The sequence below is a fragment of the Amaranthus tricolor genome, chromosome 1 (genome assembly GCF_026212465.1).
Source record: "Amaranthus tricolor cultivar Red isolate AtriRed21 chromosome 1, ASM2621246v1, whole genome shotgun sequence".
Lineage (NCBI taxonomy): Eukaryota > Viridiplantae > Streptophyta > Magnoliopsida > Caryophyllales > Amaranthaceae > Amaranthus > Amaranthus tricolor.
Window position 1 is genome coordinate 3,265,346 of NC_080047.1, and position 19,935 is coordinate 3,285,280.

Sequence of the window (19,935 nt, forward strand, 5' to 3'; positions counted from 1 at the left end):
TTCAATTAAGAAAAAGGAAAAATTAATAAGTTTGTTATTAGACTTGTATACAATTACAACAAGACTCGTATAAGAGAAGGGGCACACAAACTCGATCGATGAAGTTCCATCCTAAAATCAATTAGTAATAAGAGGAGATGACCCATCAAGCTTATATGTTAACCAACCACTCTCTAATTCTTCCAAGTGAGATCACATGTGGGTTAAATTTCAGTGTTCTCTCTCACATGTGAGCTTATTTTCTAATTGGACGGAAACATCATTCTTTTCGAACCCGCACATTGTTTTATATGGAACACCGAGATTTTTTGTTTCCAGTTGATCAAAAACCGTTGGCTCTGATATCATAATAAATTTTGTATTAAACTTGTACACAACAAGACCCGCCGTAGAAAGGGAAACTTGGCTACACACAAACTCGACGAGGTTCCATATATTCTAAAACTAATTGGTAATAGGAGGAGTAGCCATCAAATTTATAGCTAGACTAGTCAACTTCTTTCTAATTAATTTTTGAATATGAAATTACATGTAACTTAATTTAAAAAACTTAAATATATAAATTGTTAAAATATATATACTGATCTATCAAATATAATGTAGAAGTAAGAAAAAAGGGAGGCAAAGCAGTTGACTTTTGTTCTAAACTGAAATTTCATTCAAATGTCGGTGAAATTCAGAAGAAAATCAAACGAAATAACGCAATATAATATTTTATTATTTATACTACAATGGTAGGAGAAACCACATACGTCTCAAACGTTACGTACATTAACTCACTCTATATATATGATGAATATGATGAAGATACAAGCTTCTTATATGGTATGATTTCATTTTTATTTTTGAATTTTGAGTTTGATATAATACATGTTTATTAATTTATTTTTTCATTAAAATTAAACGGTATTTGTAATTATTAGCTTTATATTAATCGTCTTGTGTGTGTTACTAGATTAATACTGAATCAAATTATGACGAACAAAGAAAGTGATTTTCATGATCATCCTTTGGTGATGGTCAATCAGCAACGACCATACACATGCGACGGGTGCAAAACAGAAGGTATAGGGCTAAGGTACAGATGTGAGAGGTGCAACTATGATTTGCATCACCAATGTATGTTTTCTTCGCCAAAACTAAAATTTCAAGGAAATCAATATCGATTTCTTGAAAAACCCCTGCCCGGCCCAAATTGCACCAGGGCGAATTATTGCATTGACTGCAGAAATTGTGATGCATGTGGGAAAAACGTTAAGGGCTTCGTCTATCATTGCTCAGACACAGGATGGGATTTACACCCTAGATGTGCTAAGTTAGACTGTAAAATTAGCATTGGAGATGTCACATTTTGGCTTGAGAAGCAAGGACCATCTACTTGTGCTTGGTGCAATAAGAGGCTGCTCAAAGGTTTGTTACTTAAATTACTTTTTTTAATTTAATTAAAACCTAACTTAATAGGATAAATAAAGATTCTTTAACAATTTGCAAAATATTATTTGTAATTCTTCTTATAAAACATTTTTTTACTTTTAGTATATAGGTGTACTTTCCTTATAATCTTATTATGTTTTTTAATTTGTTTAGTAATTGCCTATAGAATATAATATTATTATAGTAATATAATATACATTTTGAAAGGTGGTAGATGTACACCAAACTCATCTTAGAAATTCCTCTCTAAGAGTGGACCACACGATACTTGAGTCAAAAATTTTATTTTTTAATATCATACTGAAATTAAATTTTAAAAAATACAAAGTAAGTCATCAAATATAAAAGTACAATACACTTTTCTAAAGTCTAAATACTTCTATTCGTAAAAAGATGAAAAGATGAGGTTATCTAAATTTACTTTTATATATATATATATATATATATATATATATATATATATATATATATATATATATATATATATATATATATATATATATATATATATATATATATATATATTATGATTATGATTTGATCTTAACCACCTCCTCTACTTGTCCAAAATTGCTACCCTTTTGTTATAGTTGATATTCCCTTTTATTTTAATCAAATCAACAATTTACATAATTGTCGATGCATTTCTAAATATTTTTAATTAATTAAATTTAATGAAAATTTATAAAAAATTAATATTAATAAAATTACATTAAGACAATTTAAATCAAATAAGATTATGTTTACTTTTAACTTATGAATTAATTCGATATTATTAATTAATTAATTTAATTGTTGTTTTATCATAAAAAAAATAGGTGCAAAGAAAAAGATTCCGGGGTGGTCTTATGTATCAAACTATGATGATTACAATTTTCATGTGTATTGTGTTATGGAAATGGCCATGCAGAGTTCATCATCGGCCTCTTCCTCAGCAATTACTCCTGTAATGGAAGAAACTAAATTAACTGATCTTAGAGTACTTATCAAATCTAAAAAAAATGGTGCAAATTCTAAGAACAAGTGGTTAGAAATACTAAAGATATTCTTAAGAACAGTCTTCTCTATTCTTCTTGGAGATCCGACGGCTATCCTTGCTTCTACTCTGGCTCATCTTGTGACTGAGGGCTTTTTACACTAAGGTTCAAGATCAGCATTTCATTTTTTATTTAAAGTATTTCTTTTTAAATATATATCTTTATTGTTGTATTTTAACATTTTTCTATGTATAGTATTTTTTTGAGATTAAAAAGATGTACATACGGTGATGCTTATATACTAATACTACCCTTTTTGTTTCAGTTTAATTTATTGGTTATATTTTGACCGAAAAGGTCTTAAAATTTTAGTTTAAATGTAAGCATCAAATTAAAACGGAGAGTGTAATATATATTCTTATCCGTAATTAGATAGTTTATGAGTCTTTATAGAGACTGTTATGATTTTAATTTGTTTGTGTGTATAATTAATTACTTTGAGATGTATCATGTAATAAAATATCTATATACTTTTTTAATACCGATACAAATATATTTACATATGTTTATTGTACTCTACGTCCACCTTTAAGTGCTTGTCAATGTGATGGTAAGCATCTTATTAAGAAGTTGAATCGAGATTTATTTATAATAAAAGTTAAAATTTTATATAAAGCATATTTATAGATATTAAGAATTGAATTATATTTAAAATTTGTTTAAAAGGTTAAATATAATTAATATTGTAAAATGAGAAAGGAAAAAATTAAATTTTCTTAAAACTTGAAGTACAAGTCTCTCATCAGAAAATTTATAAATAAATATTGTACTAATAATATAATTGTAGGCAAAATATAATAATCATAAATTGTTGTGACAGACGGTAGTTTCAAGAGACGCACTATATATTTGTGCTGAATAGCCTAATTAATACAAATTAAAGAGAAAATAAAAATATAATTTTTTTTTTTTGAGGTTGTCCCTCTAATAAACAGTCTCTCACAAAAATAACTGAGTAATAATAAAAGCTTATCGAGCATGTTCTTGGGCTTTTCGAGCCCACTTAAGTCAAGCTCAAATGACTTGGGTTCCACTTAATCTCATTAATACGAAAATTTGAAATGTATAAGACAATTTATTAAAAAAATGAACAAAATAGTATAAGTTTCAACTTTATTCCAAAAGTAAGCGTAAAATTCCCAAACCTGAGGTTTGGAGTAACTGCGAACAGGTCAAAAAAGACAAAATAGTTGTTCGTAACTGCGAACAACATGCTCCACAAAAATAGGTCAAATAGCTATTTAACTATTTTGTTTTTCGCTTACTTTTAGAATAAAGTTAAAACTTATACTAGTACTATTTTGTTCATTTTTTTTATAAATTATCTTATACATTTCAAATTTTCCATTAATACTCCTTTCAAAGATATTATATTCAAATTTTCCATTAATACTCCTTTCAACGATATTATATGCCAACTCATTCTCCTCTTCGAATTTGGGCCTAGTTTGAGGTGTCAAGTTTTGGCCCAACCATAACATTGAGACGAAATTTTATAATGTGACCTAAGACAATTAGCATGTTTTTAATTGAACGGTAGGTTTGAAAATCTCTATAAGTAAGAGTGTAAATGTATTTAATTTTTTTTAAATAGTAAGAATTGAACTTATACTATAAGATAAAAAGGAAAATGTATATAACTACTAGATTAATATATAATTTTCTAAGACATTTTAACATTTAAAAACCATTTTCTATTTGTTGATTTTATTTTTTTATTTGAATTCAATTTTATGTAGTATGTGTAAATAAATTCAATCTAACCAATATAAGTTGAACCAAAGATGATTTTATTAAAGTGGTCGTATTCGTTTAATTTTATCTAGTACGTATAAATAATTTTAGAGGTGAAATATTTATCTTATGTCTAATACTAGAAAAGTATTTCTCCGCAAAAAGCGATAATAATTTGCCCAATCTCATTCCCCTTCACCAAATTAATTACAACTTTCCTTTTAATGTACAATATATAATTATGCTCCTTAATCCAATATACAGCTTATAATTTTTTAGTTTAATTTTTATCTCTTCCTTAAATATTTATCCTTGATTAACAAATTAATTTTATATAGTAAGGTATTTAATTTGGTGTGCATTCTCTTTTTTTTATTAAAGAGTAGGTATAGGCGTATAGCCATATCGGGAAAGGAACAGAGAATATTATGTGATAATCGAACCAAAAATTTTACTTAAAAAATGCAAAATTTATTCTAACTGAGACAAAAACTCGTATTTCTCTGCTTGCTAGAAACTTGATACAAGCATATCCTTGTTCAAGATCGGACTAACAATAGTATCTTGATCTTCTATTCAACAAGCTAGCGTGAAAAATTTCTTAGTAACCCATGCTATGAAACTCTTCTAATTATCTTTTGCCAATAATTTTTTTTTTTTTTAAAAAAAAACAATTTCGTATACAGTAGGAGTACCGTATATTGCTCAAATTTTTTTGAATCTACTTTCATATTAGCTTGAGTGGATTGGTATGTTTACTTGGTACATGAATCATGCAAATGATAGAACAAGCTAACCACTAAACACAATTATTGTCTTTCCAAAATTACAGTACAATTTTGATCTAGAAATTGAAAAATATTATTGGTAGTAGTACATTTACACCCACCATACGCCAATGAAAATAAAGTAAAGAGAAATTTAATATTCAGAAATTGAACCACTAAGAATATTATTGGTTGGCATGTGAAAATATCTTTTTTTTTTTGAAACGTTTTTATAGCGTCATTATTAATATAATTAAGAAAAACTTGTAATTTTAAAATTTAAAAAATGTTAATATTATTAATTACAATTACGTTGACATTGTTAATTACTATGTCAAATCAATAAAACTACCTCTTTGTTTGAAGCCATTTTACGGTGAGACGGCCTCTCACAAAAGCAATCAAAGCAATAGTGTTGTATAAACTGTGAGATGTGTTTATTGGGCTGATTAATCCAATTAAAATTATGATATCAACTCCTTGTTTGAGGCCACCGTAAGACGATTCTTACAAGAGTAGCCGACAGACCAAAATAACGTCTTAAATGCGTAATTAATAAGGTATATGCTAATTAGGGCTAAGAAAAACTATTTGATGATCTGAAGTTTGATGATTTGATCCAATATTCGATCCTAATCTTAGGAAATTCAATTCAAATTATAATTCGGATCGAATATCTGATTCGAAATTATAATTTTGATCCAATATCCAATACGAAAATTCAGATATGGGTTACGAATTCAAATATCAATTTTTAGGATTTCGGATATACGGGTATTATAAGCAATTTTCAGATATCTAATATCAATTTTTAAGATTTCAAGTATCTAAGTTGAATTTTTCAACTTATTCTTATTGGCATCGGATATTGAATATCTTAGAAATACGATTTGAATATTGTCAAATGTCGGATTCGGATATCCGAGTTGGATTGGATAGTAGATACACGTTGGCTTTTGGATATCCAATCGAATTGCGTGTTCGGGATCGAATATTTGATTATACTCGCCCGTAATGGTAAATTGGGTAATGCTTGATTTCTTATCCACATAAAGATAATAATTAATAATTATAATTATTTTCAACGTATGAAAGTATTATTGTCCATTTCTTTACCGTATACTGTACTAAATAATTACATTAAGAATCACATGGTTTTTTCACCACTAATAATTAACACTTTCTAGAATTCTATCATTATTATTATTATTAAAAAGAAAAAAGTTTATGAAAGCAGCCACTGACCAGCAATCACAGCTAAACCATTGCCGGATTGATCAATCAGATAAGAACAATCAAATTCTTGCTTTAGTTTCCTCAAGAAAATTATAAACTTTTAGCCATGAATTTAAAGAGTATGGGATCCACCTGCGGGTTCACATAAGGCAATCAAAGCTAAATCTATGTAAATCAAAACCTTAAATTTTTAAATTTACGCAATCTTATAGTCATGAATTGTGATAACTGATAGATACTAATATATTTTAAGGCTACAACCATTAGCTTATCATCTTAAATCGATGATCATAGCCTCAAAATATGTTATACTCTATATTGTAGTTTCATAATATTTTACTCCCTCCTATTCATTTTACTTGTCCCATTTATTTTTTATCACTATTTAGTATTTACCAATCCCTTTTAATTTGAATTTTATTTTTAATCTATAAGTTAAAATATAGTCAAGTAGGGTATTTTTTTTATTCGTCTCAATACAAGGATTATTAATATCAACTTTTCATAATTTTTAATTAAGCATAATTAGAAATATTAAGAGTCAAAATGTTAAGTAAATGAGACAATTAAAATGAATAGTAAGGACTAGGGAGTATCATATTACTTATATACTCTATAAGTAATAAAGAGAGGTTAATTTATTACAAGAATTATGAGTTAGTTTAGTGGTTGAGAGTTTTCCCTTTTAAATTCTAACAATTAGAGGATAATTTAATTTACTCTTCTCCTTACCTCTAAGAATCTTTAGCCAACCTCGACGCTGAATATAAAATATTTAGAAAAGTTGTTTGCAGTTGAATTTTGGCAACAAATTCATTCATAAGTTCAAGCTAATAATTTATTAGAATTAAGTAGACACAAGTAAGTTTTGTATTACAAACAATATTAAGTACTTCTATAACCCAATATATGATATGTACGTATAACATGTAGGTTTCATGGTTCAAGCCTATACAAGGAACAAATATATAGTATAGTGTACAAATACCTTATGAAGTGAACCAACTAATAAACCCGGAAGTACGGTGGCGGAGCGACAGCACGAGAACGACACTCGTAGCACCAGCACTTAGCAGGGGGATACCCACCATGAGACCAACAGCATCGAGCCTGCCTTGCCGAAAGCAATTGAACGGCGAAAATGATGATCAAAGGGGTAGCTATTAGTAGCAAGTTTATTTCAAACTCAAAAGCTTCAGTCACTTCTATCGATACAAAGTAGAATTTAAAGGCTAGAAAAATAGATATAATCATGAGAATTAGAATAACTGGGTAAGGAAGAGGTCTTAATGTTAGACCATCACAAATAGATGGAGATCTTCTTGGATATGGGTAATAATAATAGTCATAGTAACCCATTTCTTTACAAAAAAAGTTAATAGTTTTGTGAAGATAATGGGTAAAGTTTGTACAAGTAGAAGGAAAATGAAGGAGTAATATGTGTACAAAGATGTCAGTTTATATCATTGCATTTTCCATAAAGTAGTGGGGTGTTGAATATGATAGGTTCATGGAATTGGACCAAATTGAGTGGATCACAATGCATTTACCAAAACTATAATAATCAAAGTCTTAGTCACCCTTTCACCTTTGTTTGGTGAATATCAAAAACTCAAGGAAAAAAAAAAAAAGAAGTCTAATAAGTTAAAAAGTGGCTATTATTGCGCACTCTACTACGGCATATCTTATTTATAGATTTATGATTAGAGTTTGAAGAATATTAAATAACTAGTAAACCGTACTCTTATCAAAGTAAATACATAGGTTGCGATTAATGAGACTATTGACTCGAAAATGACCTGCAAAGGAAAAATGAATAACCCAATACACCCTTTCCCAGTCATTGTGCATGGTTTTCATGTCCTCTTGTATTTGCATCACCATGTATTCTTGTTTCGACAAGCAGCTAGCTCGACTTGAAGTAGTATACGTCCGCTGAAATTGCGGGAAATTTTGCCTTAACGTCAGGTAAATATCACAGCATCAATCGTAAGAATAACACATTACAAATGGTTGTTGTTTTATCACACTTTCCCTTCATACTGTTGCCGTTTGTGATCATCCTTAATGCTCGCTAATGTGCTTCTGCAAGGACCCTCTGCAACAAAAACATCGTCAACATCATACCAAAAGAGCCATCGGGAATTTTCAAGTTTTATCAACTAAAGTTGATAGGCCTGTCATTTATGATTCATACCCAGTGTATCCCGCTCATAGAAGCTATGATCAGGGTTTGGGAAGGATATATAACAAACATAACAGGGTGAATTGGAAATTGTTTAGTAAATTGCGTACCGCCAAATACAGTATGAAGATACTGAAGGTCTTCTGCTGAGCAAACATCAAGCAAAGCATAGATACCTGGCCTTAGGGCTTCATCGACTTCCCTAAAAGTTTAGAAACACGAAAAAAACAAATCAATGATCGTTCCAGTATAACATAATTCACCAGTTAATTCGCTTTTTGAATTCGTTATTTGCTCAAAATGACTCTAAAATAGTCAAAACCGACCATAATTCGCTTTTTTTGATTCGCGATTCGCAAGGACATTAGTGAATCATGAGACAGTGGATCGTTCACATAATGCTCTTGATATCGGAAGTAATAAAAAGGGAAAATTACCTTTTGACACCCTTCTTAAGAGGGCCATAACCTGAATAAATCCATATGTAATCTGACAAGAACATAAAGCAGTGCTGGCCTAAGACATCCTTCTGTTGTCCAATCTGCGAGTAATATGCAAAAATGCAACACGGTTACCTCCAAGAAGAAAATATTAGTCATGCAGATGACCACAATAGTCGTCAACTACCAAGCAATGGAACGCTAATGGGGTAGATAATAGCTAAGACACAATAACTAAGATTAAAGAAAGAAAGGAGTTTTTTGTTTTTGACATACCTCTTCATAAACCCGTCTCAAATAACTGGCGCATTTTACTCCCTCTTCTACCTTCCAAGTAAAGTAATCATCTTGGTCTTCTGAATCACTATTTACAATCTCCACACAACGGAGAAGTATTTGAAGAGAATTTTGAAGAAGGGCAATGCACCGTACACACTCTCTAACAATTAAAAACATAGTCAAATGACATATATAACTTGCAGAACGAAAAGAGAATATCAGAAATCCAAAACAGAATTCAATTACAGATGAACTTCCCTTATTTCTAAAAGCAATTTTAGCCAAGTGCATATTCATCAAAAATAAAAATTAAATCTTAATATAGGACAGGCCTAGTCATGGCCGTCGATTAGCAAGGGCAAAGCGGGCTGTCGCCCAGGGCCCCCAACTTTTTAGGGCCCAAAAAAATATTTTTCATGTACAAGATTGATATTAACTTGAATTAAATTTAGGTATAATTTACATCTTTTTGCTATATAATATGAGCTATTAGGGTTTTTTTTTATAAAATAGTTAAAATATCAACAATACAAAATAAAACGAGTATTATATTATTTATTACGTCTTAAATTTTTTAAGACCTTTTTATCTTTCGCTCTGTGGTCAAAAAATAAAGATGGCCTTGGGCGTAGTCATCTACCAAGAAATTATTCATGAACAAAATAAAACACAATATCATTAGAGACCTAACTATAAGAGTCTATACCTGTTATGGTGTTTCACAACAGTCCACAACAATCGACAAGAAGCTGCATATAAGTTTACCGAGAAAATCCTGTCAACCGGGAAGTAGCTTCCATGTTCCACACACTTTTTGCAGTCCAAATTTAAGGAACTTGGATGAGAACTTTCCCCTGCTCTAATGTAGCAAAACCCTTGCAAAATTGTTGTAGGTATCTGTACAGACTGTCCCACATGATGGGATTCCAGGTGAAATTGAGACCGTTTTCCAGCAATTCTGGTTAGTACCTCAACACACATGAGAACTACAGATCCTGAATCGGGATTCTTGTTTACTGCATTTCCATTAGGTTTTTCGTAGAACACGGTGGGGCCTTGTAGGTGTATCATAATGTTAAACAGTGCCGCAACTAAGCTATTGATGTGCATCTTAACCGCATTCAATAGAATTTTCCCTGCAAGAGTCAGACATCAATCATATTTAGGTCCATATTCTGATCATATAGCTAGAGGAATACCTACTAATAGCTATTAAGCATTGTGGAAACCATTACAACAAATTAGAGCAGATAAACATGACACAATTTGAGAAGAAAGATCTGAAATTCAAACATTATATGTCCAAGAGACAAATAAGAGCGGGCATAACTTAAGGGATAGAATTTGTAACAGAGATATACGAAAGGGTTTAGGAGTCGCAAATATTGAGGAAAAGATAAAAAGAATCGTTTAAGATGGTTTGAGCAGGTGCAAAATATTAGAAAGTTGGAACTCGGTGGCCTTAAAAAGAGCGTGAGGAAGACTAAAGATGACCTTGAGGGCAAAAGTGGAAAGGGATATGAAGGATTTGGACATAGAGATTGAAGGTAGAAAATTGAAATGAATGAAGAAGAACCCATGTGACTAGAAATGATCTATTGCATGTAACCAACCTCAAGAAGAAACGAATTTCTATATTGTGAATCAATTAGAAAAAATTCCAACTTGCAAATCATGTTCAACGGAAGTTTAGAACAATTGATACCTTTATACAATTCAAGAAGCAAGTCCAAGCAATCAACAGCACCTGCGACCATTGAAGAAACCGTACCCCCAACATCACTTTCTTTCTTTACTTCATAGATCCCCGTAAAGCCTTCACGTTGACCAATTAGTGCTCGTTCTAGAGCTTGCAGAGCAGATGATAACAATGGCTCTGATGATTTCTCAATGAGAGCTTTAAAAGACATTCTTAACCTTGCCTTGAGATTGTCTAAGCCAAATAGGGGGTCACTGATAGTTGATTCAAAAACTTGTCTTTCAGCATATATCTTGGAACTTGACTCAATATGAGAAGCTAACATAGCACATTTTCCTTGTAAAGAAATGCATTTACCAATAGCCTTTACATGTAACTCTACCAATTTGGTGTAGATAGTTCTTGTAGCGATAGGACTAGTAAATGCAAACAGACTCCCGATTGCCTCTAGAAACATTACAGGTCCATCCAACCAACCAAAACAAGATGAATTGGGTATCTCGAGCATTTCAGAAAACTTTATCAATATAACTTCAGAGCAGCCGAGAAAAAATTGAATTAAATTGGATGACAAGGGGGAACAATCAATCAGCATGCTTAGCCTCATGATAGCTGAAGAAGCAACAAAAAGTCCTCTCAATAAAACTGCTGCATCCAAATTTTTCCCATTTAAGAAGCTATCCAATAAATCAATCCTCAGGCAACTGTAATTGAATGAGCTAAACTCCGTCAGCCCTGTAAGGGCTGATCTAAAGTAACCCGACTTCAACTTTTTCTTCCTTCGGCCAGAATTAGATGCATTTGTTCCACAAGAAGCCGAGTTCATCTTCTCGGATACTGGATTCCCATTTTGATTTTCAAATTTCAAATCATTTGCAAAGGTATGGCCAGTCTTTTTAGATGCATCTGTCTCTAGAACATGATTATGATGCTCATAATTATTGTGAAGAAATATATGGGAAGAATATCCACAGAGCTCAATAAAAGTGCTCGTAAAACCGTCTATTCTAGACATAATATCATGTTTGTGCTTCATCAATTTTACTTTCAAATCATCACGGCTTGCAAATATGTCGCTTAGAGAGTACTGCAATCCCCATAGAAACCCTTGAATGCATGTTATCACAGAGGATAATTTGTATAGTTCTACAGGCTGTATGCCACCCTCTACATCTCCGATACTGAAGGCCTCCTTCGGGAAAAGAAGAAAACCTTTTATCTCTTCTTCTAGTGCGTCAATTATCATAGTCGCACGTCTGCAAGCTTCAACATCATACGACAATTCCTGGGAGCAATCGGGTTCATTTGATTCATTTCTCTTACTATCATGATGAGATTTACTAGATATCAAACGAATTGCTAAACCAGATTGATGCTTGGATAGATTGACAAACACGTATGAAGTCTGATCCAATAGCGAGAAAATCACACAATCAAAGTGGGTACTATTGTGCTGTGATGACAAGGCATTTTTATATGTAGTGACCAACTTCAACGATCCCAACAACCACAGAACTGATGATCGAACTTCCAACAATATCGGAATGGAACGACAAACTTCTGATTTCCCCTCACAGAAAGACATCAATAAACATTTTAAAGCTCTGCGACACGCCACCAACAATTTAAGAAACTCCTGCTGCTCATGCAAATACAAGGCCCCTTGAGAACCCAGCAAGCAACCAATTATGAGCCTGAATATTGAAGACGCATTTTAGATGAACATACTGTCATGGTTTAACTATATAACGAAGAAGCTTTGAAGGAGAAAAGGTGCATCAAAAAAAATAAGAACATTGAAGAAACATAGATTTGCAGTATATGCCTTTCTAGTAATTCTCACGGAAGAAATCATGACACGCACACACAGATGCAATGAACACTTGCAAAGCATTACCTTTCAAAGTAAATAACATGAGAAAGAAAAGGTGTACAAAGCATTACCTTTCAAAGTTGATTAAATATGTCACAGTACGAGATAACGATTTGAAGCTCAATGAAGTATCCACCACCATGCACAAAAAGTTCAATAAGCCTCGGCAAGCAGCAAGATTCACAATGGTTGGAGTAGAAGACGATCCTTTGTCAAGGCATTCATTGACAAGATTGTCATGAGAATAACGAGAAGTAAATGGTTTGTCTCTCACAGATATGGCTGAGTTCTGACACACACTTAAAGCATTGGTCCAATCAGATGAACGTAGTTCTGCTTCAACATTCATGGAATCAATAAATAACTGTGATATACACTTCTTCAAAACTGGGAAAACACAGGATGCCATATACCTGCGCACAAACTAGTAGAAAAACCATGAACATCACGTATACATGTCACAACAACATTTAAGTTGACTAAAAATATACATAATAGCAATAAGCATACAAGCAAATAAGGTTAGCAAGTGATATTCCGATAAAAACTTGAGTCCAGCAAAGTTAGCATCAATACGAGCTTACATCTTCCACACATCAAATATCCACCAAACATTTAAAACACTAATCAACCAGTTCTTTACGGCTTAATATACAATCTGAAGACTTTAACCGTCACCACTAGGAATCCTATCAGCCCCCAGTTCACAATTTCCATAACAGTCAACATTACCCTTAGCTCTTGATCTTTCGATGATGTAAACTACATGTGACAGTTGCCATATTTCAACACGCCCCCTTCCCACTTACAAAATAAGTACAAAATACCAATTATTGATTGTGTCAAAGCAAGATTACAATAGAAGAATTTCTCGAGAAAAAATTATTACATAATAACAAGAAAAATAATTCATGGTCAAGAACAATTTTAAGAGGTCTTACTCTTTGATCATAGAAACATGTATCTTGAAGAAGTTCCTGTGAAACCCGATGCATGTTAACTTTCATCAATTTATTATCAAAATGCTTAGACCGCTCCTCAAACTCTCTATATGGAAGTGAACTACTAATCAAAAGATTAAGGAACAGCTTCAACTTCTTCTTAGTAGCATATTTACACAATATATCGATATTTCGGCAAATAATCCACCAAATTGCAGTAGGCAGCGTCTTTTCATCAACCGTGCAGACACCCAAATCCCATGAGTCAAAGCCTATGTACAGTGGGGTTGGGCTACTTGTAGTTTTTCCACAAGGTATAGAAAAAGGCTGCTGTTTCTCATCAACTACAGCAAGGTATTTCATGACAAAACCAGTCAAACCAGCTGTTTCTTGCTTCAAAGCCAACAAGAAAATCTCTAATTTCTCTTGTTTTCTGTTGTCTTTGTGTGAAACTGATAAATCATTGTCATCCATTGATATTTTATTTCTTTCATTCTCATTTCTCTGTATAATATACTCCACACAGTGGATTTGCCTACTTAGATCAACAAGTCTTTGTATAGCCATCATATGCATTACATAAATCAAACAACAGTGGATTAATGAACCTTCTTGGAAATAAGTATCCTTTATAATTTGCAGGATACTCAAAAGAGATGCTGAAGATTTGACCCACGAAAAATATCCTTTATCAGTAAATTTGGTCCTCCTCATGTGATTCTCACCGGAATATGCAGTATAATAGTCAGCCATCTTCTTTGACATCTTTGTTGATAGATCAGGAGGCAAGAGGCTCAACGTTTGGCGGTATAAGCTTCTGCAGGATACGTACACACGAAAGAAGAAAAGGAGAAGCAAGGGACAAATACTCGATAAATCATTTTTGTAATTCTTATGCTTATTTTGTGTTGCTCGCAATACTGAGAAAACAAACCCAGTAGGACCATCTTCCAGAAAAGTAGTTAAATGCTTCATGCAGGGACGTATCCCCAGTATCAGCTTTTCTATAGATTCGCCCATACGGGAACTATAACCAGCAGAAACTGAAAGCGAATCCAGAACCAGAGTATAAATTTCCGAGAAGACGAAACCCAACATTTCTGCTTGGGCACTAAGTCTACAGGGGTGTGTCTCCCCTTCAATGTTCATCCACTCCAAGCAATCCGAAATATCAGCGGATAAACTTTGAACAAAATCAACAGCCTGCCCTTCAGGTATAAACTTAATCACATTGCAAACAGCATTCCTAAACTTTTGAGAATTCAAAAGCAAGCGACCCGATTTGGCAAATTTATCATAATGAAGAGAGGAGTTCAATGATAGCTCAGAATATTTCATTTCACTATCTACTTGACAAAATGATAGATGCCTCAATCCTTTACATAGTGCGAAAACAGCACGATCCACCTACACAATGATATGCCACCGAACTAAGCAAATGGAAGGAAAATAAAGGTTCATAAATCCATAAATTATTTTTATAAAATGAATATGTGTCAATATTAGAGAAAAAAACATAGCAGGTTTTTGACAATAAAAACACATTCAGGCCCAACATAGATCCTGCTAGAAAGTTAACGTGTATGGATGTACCACGGAGATCTGAGAGACTTGGGAATTACTGCACCAATCAAAAATAAATTTATCCAGCACATGAAAAATACTAAAATGTAAGGCGTGCAAAGAGAAATCGAGAAACTTGAGAGTTATACATCTAACCTAGTTGAATATGTCACAGCCTATTCTTAGTCAGCATCTGTTAGCTAATTCTAAAGAGAGGTTCGAAGGCTAGGTTTTCCCTCCTAACTTTCCCTTCTAAGCCACCATGGTCCATGAAAATAGTGTTTAGTTATATTTAATAGTAGCAAGACTTTAAAAGGGTATTATTCAATGCATGCCTTTGGTGTCGCAAAGGTTGTAAATTTATTAGGGACATTATTAGAAATTTTTGTTTATTAGCACTATTGTTTAATTTGGCTTCAACCATGACATGAACATGTGAGCCCCTAAATCAAAATGCTAGATCTCTTCGACTTTTGTTTATTAGCACTATCAAGGATGGATCGAAGATAACCTATTTGTTTTACAAAGCTAAGGGTAAGTTTGCGTAAATCCGACCCTCCCAAACCTCGCTTTGGTGTGAGTAACTTTATGGCATTGAGGCAGTGTGATGTAAAATAAGTGTGAAATATTCATATTTTTAATTAAAATTGAATATCATTTGTATTAATATGTGTCATCATCAAAGTGATGATAAATTATGAACAGGCAATAACCCCTTTGTTTTACAAGGCTAAGGGTAAGGTTGCATACAAAAGACCCTCCCAAAGCCTGCTTTGGCAAGCCAATTTATGGCATTGGGATAATGTAATGTATAACCAAGTCTAAGAAACTCATATTTTAATTAAAAAATTGAAAATCATTTCTACTAATCTATGTATTGCACGAGTACTAAGTACTAACTAGTTTATTATCATCAAGGTGATGATAAATATGAAGACATAACCGTAAACAGAGAAGCTACCAGATCATTAACATATGAGTTTGAAACATAAGCACAGTAAAGGAAACAAAAGTCTTCAACGGTACTAGCACTAACCTGGCGCAGTTCGCTGTATAGATTAACCATTCGGCAACCAAGGTCAACCGATTGTGAAAACAGTTCACACAGTTGCGAGCCATCCTCTGAAGAATGCGCCAATGTCAAACAACTGAGAATCACAAGCCATATGTTAACTAAGTCATGGCCAATGACTTCATATTCAATTTCAAGGAAATTCTCAACTACAAGAATAAACTCTTTAGCCATTGACTTCAATAAATCAACTTCCTTGAAGCTATCAATACCCCATGTTGACTGCCACATTTGATTAAACTTGGCATAACACGACATTAATAGACCATAGCTTATGTTGAAGAAATTCAGACACGCTCCTCCAGAATTATCTTCGATTCTTAAATAGGTTCTTTCGCACAACATGCTAGACAAGATATTATTTACAGATTTGAGAGTTTGGTACACATTCAGTAAGGATGTTTCAAGATGGTCATCCTGGAGATGTTTGCTGAGATCGAGTAACAATGGCTCCATAGTTAGCAAAAAAAAATCAAAAAATGACATCCTTATTTCCGAGGCAGGAGTCTTAGTGGTATGGTTCTTCTCGGTGGTCGAGTTGCTAACCTTTGAAAGATGTGGGGTTTCACTGGCTCTCGAACTTTCTGCAACCTGTGATTCCTTCTTCAGTTTTTTCACATTAACAACAAACAAACGGAATACATTTCCTAAACCGGGCAACGCCCATATCCTTCCCTCTGAAACAAGGTTATCTACTTTATCGAAAAGGTGTCTATGAAAGCTCTTGATAATCATTCTTGAACTTCGCAATTTTTTATCAACTGAAGAATTGTACTTATCTGTAATGTGTAAGCTAAGATACTCATCGAGGTGAACTGAATGGAACAATCCATAAGAAAGAATCTCCTCAACCAACTTGAACAGTTTTTGCACTAAAACAAGACTTTTATCTCGGGTTTGATCATGCAACAAACCCAGAAGATGCAACAGTGGTTCAAGAAGTTTATCTACAAAATCACGAAAAGCATTTTTGCGACAAGGATGCAACCTCAAGAACTTGGAGAATGGCTCCAGCACCAAACAAGAAGATTCTGTGACCAAGTCTCGCACACCACTATCTTGGTAACTTTCGGTGTACAATCTGATTAAAAGTTCAAGCAGTGAGCTAACAGCCACTGCCCACACATCCAGATTTTCATTCAACAATCGGCCACGGGAAGAAAATAGCAATTTTAAGCAGTCATTCATAGTCTTAAATAATTGAATCTCTACAGAAGTAAAAGTGAGTTCTTTAATTTCTGTATCAACAGAATTAGATGAATGCAAAGCACTCCTGGCCACAGATGCAATAACCCTTAATATATCCCGTGACAAGCTCAACGGAACACACATTCTTTCTGATTCCTTCAAGCAAAATCTGAGTATCTCCCAGCACCTACAATCTAAAACAAACTTTGACACCTTCGAATCCTTGTCTCCAGCTCTAATGTTCTTTTCGGAAGTAATCAGTAACGATTGAATCCATTTACTGATGTGTGCTATCAACCTTGAAATACTCAAGGTGTTGAACTCCTCAACATCATTGTCCCATTTAGTGATCCTTGAACTCACAAACTTGTGAGTTAACGTTACCTTCCTGCAATCAAAACAGTTTTTTGTTAAAAGAAACACTATCCAAATTTCACCAAAGCAAATTTCACCAAAGAGATCATTCTAATGATATATTTAGCCTTCAAAGCTCCGCCACATTTCTCCCACCATGCTAAAAGATTTTAATTTAAAGAGCTCAATTATCTCTATTAATGCAACTTTCAATGCAATACCAATGAATTAACATCATTTTTTGTTAAATTTGAATGTAAAACCTTCCAATTCAAAACAGAAGTCAATTGAAATTCTCACTACTAATGATGATCACCAAAGGCGTAAGCATGAAGGCAGGATTGTTCTGGGGGAAAGTGTTTTCCAAGAAAACAATTTTCCCTCTTTCCAATATATGGTAGGGAACATATTTTTGAAATGATAAGAGTTTCCACCATGTAACTCAATTTCCTCCCAAAACGAGGGAAACCAATTTTCCTCATTCAAACAGTTTTTCATCAAACTAAACAAATGAATTGTGAATATTACTAAACAAAAACCTTGAGGACCACCCATCAATTCCTCTACTGCAGGCATTTGGGGCATATATAAACACTTATATATGAACCAATAATCAATACACTCTTATGTTTTGTTTGGATAGAATATAATGGAGAGAAAGGAAGGGGAGGGAGGAAGCGAGAGCTCCTTTTCAGAAGGAAAACACACCCATCTTCCCTCCCCTTTCTTTCCTTCATAAAATATTATCTAAAAATAGTGTTAATCCTAGAGTTTTGGTAAAACATTCAACAAAGCAAAATAATTAAGTTTGGCAGGTTAATCATCCAATTCATATTGTAACAAAAACATTTTCCCTGATGAAAAAATTCAACTTTGCATAAAATTTACAATAGTTTTGCAGGTTAATCATCCAATTCATATAGTTACAGAAATTAAACCCAGAAAAAACCTCTAATCACATTAAAATAAAATTAACACCCCACAAACAACATACTAACTATTTTAAAGAACTGAAACAAAACCCAGTTCAGAAAATACAATTGTATAACATGGCAGGTTAATCATCCAATTCATACAGTAGCAACAAGTAAACCTGATCACTAAATCCTTAAAACCCTGAAAAATGCTCTCATTTCACAGCATATTAAATCAACACCCCAAAAAACAATATAACTATTCAAAGAAATAAAACAAAACCCGATTCAAAAAATCCATCAAAAGAAGGAAGCAACTTACTTTTCAGCAGTTAGTGTTCTCATATCAAGTGCTAAAACTAGGTCTAAATTCCTCCATTGAAAGTTCTTAATTTTTTCTACTGGAGTTTGTGTATCTCCCTCCGTGTTTTCCAATGTTCTTATCTCGTCAACTGCGCATCTTTCTTCTTCTTCTTCTTCAACATGCTTTTTCTTGCGAGCTGATTTTGAGGATTTTTCTCTGTCCTGTGAATTAGTGAGTTTTCTTTTCTTCTTTGTTGATTCATTTGAGTTTTTCTTTGCTGATGAACCCGCCATGGATGAGAAGGGTTTTTGCAGGGTTTTATGGCGACGTCTTTATCTTTATTTGTTATTTATAAGACTAAAGTCTGAAGCAGCCATGGGTGAAAACTTTAAACCGCAGACGGGCGCAGAGTTGCTAAATTAAACAGGTGATTGACCCAGACCCGCATTTTCGCCCTGTTTTGGCCAATGGCTCATGGTAAGCACATGGGTTTTACAGGCTAGGCTAGGCTAGATCCCATTTGGGTTGGTGCGAGACCATGCGTTAGGCTTCTACTACCAAAAATAATTTAAAAGAAATAAAAAGAAACTCGGCTCAAGAATAACATGAAAAAATAATAATAATAATTGGATTCTTCATAGATGTTACGCTAATTTATGTATCTAGATTGAATTCGAGATCAATAGATATGATTAAGTTTGTGTGTTTATATGCGGGCTTGCGAATTCAGCATCAATCGGTCAACTTTTAGTCACAAAAACTTCTTTTTTAGAGGATTTTTTGACGATCTTTCTTGAGTCGGGGGACTCCTAGGCCGCATCCTCCTTATGGGTATGAGTTGCCGCCTTCCTTCCCTCCTTAGACTCTAATCTTAGATTCGAATTTAGTTTATGGACCTAGAACTGACTTGTGTGC

The 19,935-nt window shown here is 33.1% G+C and overlaps 3 protein-coding genes across 3 annotated transcripts; 1 reads left to right on the plus strand and 2 right to left on the minus strand.

The window, feature by feature from the left end:
• Positions 1-771: 771 nt before the first annotated feature.
• On the plus strand, positions 772-2,793 carry LOC130799165 (uncharacterized). The gene is made up of 2 exons (XM_057662265.1): positions 772-1,410; positions 2,253-2,793. Exons 1-2 carry the CDS (start codon positions 975-977, stop codon positions 2,573-2,575), a joined length of 759 nt encoding a protein of 252 aa, XP_057518248.1. The 5' UTR covers positions 772-974; the 3' UTR covers positions 2,576-2,793.
• A 4,231-nt stretch (positions 2,794-7,024) lies between these two features.
• Positions 7,025-7,567, minus strand: LOC130799181 (uncharacterized). Its single transcript, XM_057662286.1, has one exon. It carries the CDS (start codon positions 7,565-7,567, stop codon positions 7,214-7,216), a length of 354 nt encoding a protein of 117 aa, XP_057518269.1. The 3' UTR covers positions 7,025-7,213.
• A 227-nt stretch (positions 7,568-7,794) lies between these two features.
• LOC130799174 (uncharacterized) lies at positions 7,795-19,480 on the minus strand. Its single transcript, XM_057662275.1, has 10 exons — positions 19,039-19,480; positions 16,225-17,836; positions 13,626-15,032; positions 12,756-13,108; positions 10,818-12,505; positions 9,819-10,248; positions 9,110-9,272; positions 8,831-8,934; positions 8,504-8,595; positions 7,795-8,306 (listed from the first exon to the last, which is right to left on the minus strand). Exons 1-10 carry the CDS (start codon positions 19,311-19,313, stop codon positions 8,233-8,235), a joined length of 6,198 nt encoding a protein of 2,065 aa, XP_057518258.1. The 5' UTR covers positions 19,314-19,480; the 3' UTR covers positions 7,795-8,232.
• Between the last annotated feature and the right edge of the window lie 455 nt (positions 19,481-19,935).

What these genes read in the sequence shown, in the direction of transcription:
- LOC130799165 (XM_057662265.1), top strand. Translation starts at nt 975, where the DNA reads ATGACGAACAAAGAAAGTGATTTTCATGATCATCCTTTGGTGATGGTC. An exon ending in CAATAAGAGGCTGCTCAAAG is followed by an intron (nt 1,411 to 2,252) that starts GTTTGTTACTTA and finishes TAAAAAAAATAG; the next exon opens with GTGCAAAGAAAAAGATTCCG.
- LOC130799181 (XM_057662286.1), bottom strand. Translation starts at nt 7,567, where the DNA reads ATGGGTTACTATGACTATTATTATTACCCATATCCAAGAAGATCTCCA.
- LOC130799174 (XM_057662275.1), bottom strand. Translation starts at nt 19,313, where the DNA reads ATGGCGGGTTCATCAGCAAAGAAAAACTCAAATGAATCAACAAAGAAG. An exon ending in TATTTAATCAACTTTGAAAG is followed by an intron (nt 12,506 to 12,755) that starts GTAATGCTTTGT and finishes TTCAATATTCAG; the next exon opens with GCTCATAATTGGTTGCTTGC. An exon ending in CTTAAGAAGGGTGTCAAAAG is followed by an intron (nt 8,596 to 8,830) that starts GTAATTTTCCCT and finishes CTAAACTTTTAG; the next exon opens with GGAAGTCGATGAAGCCCTAA.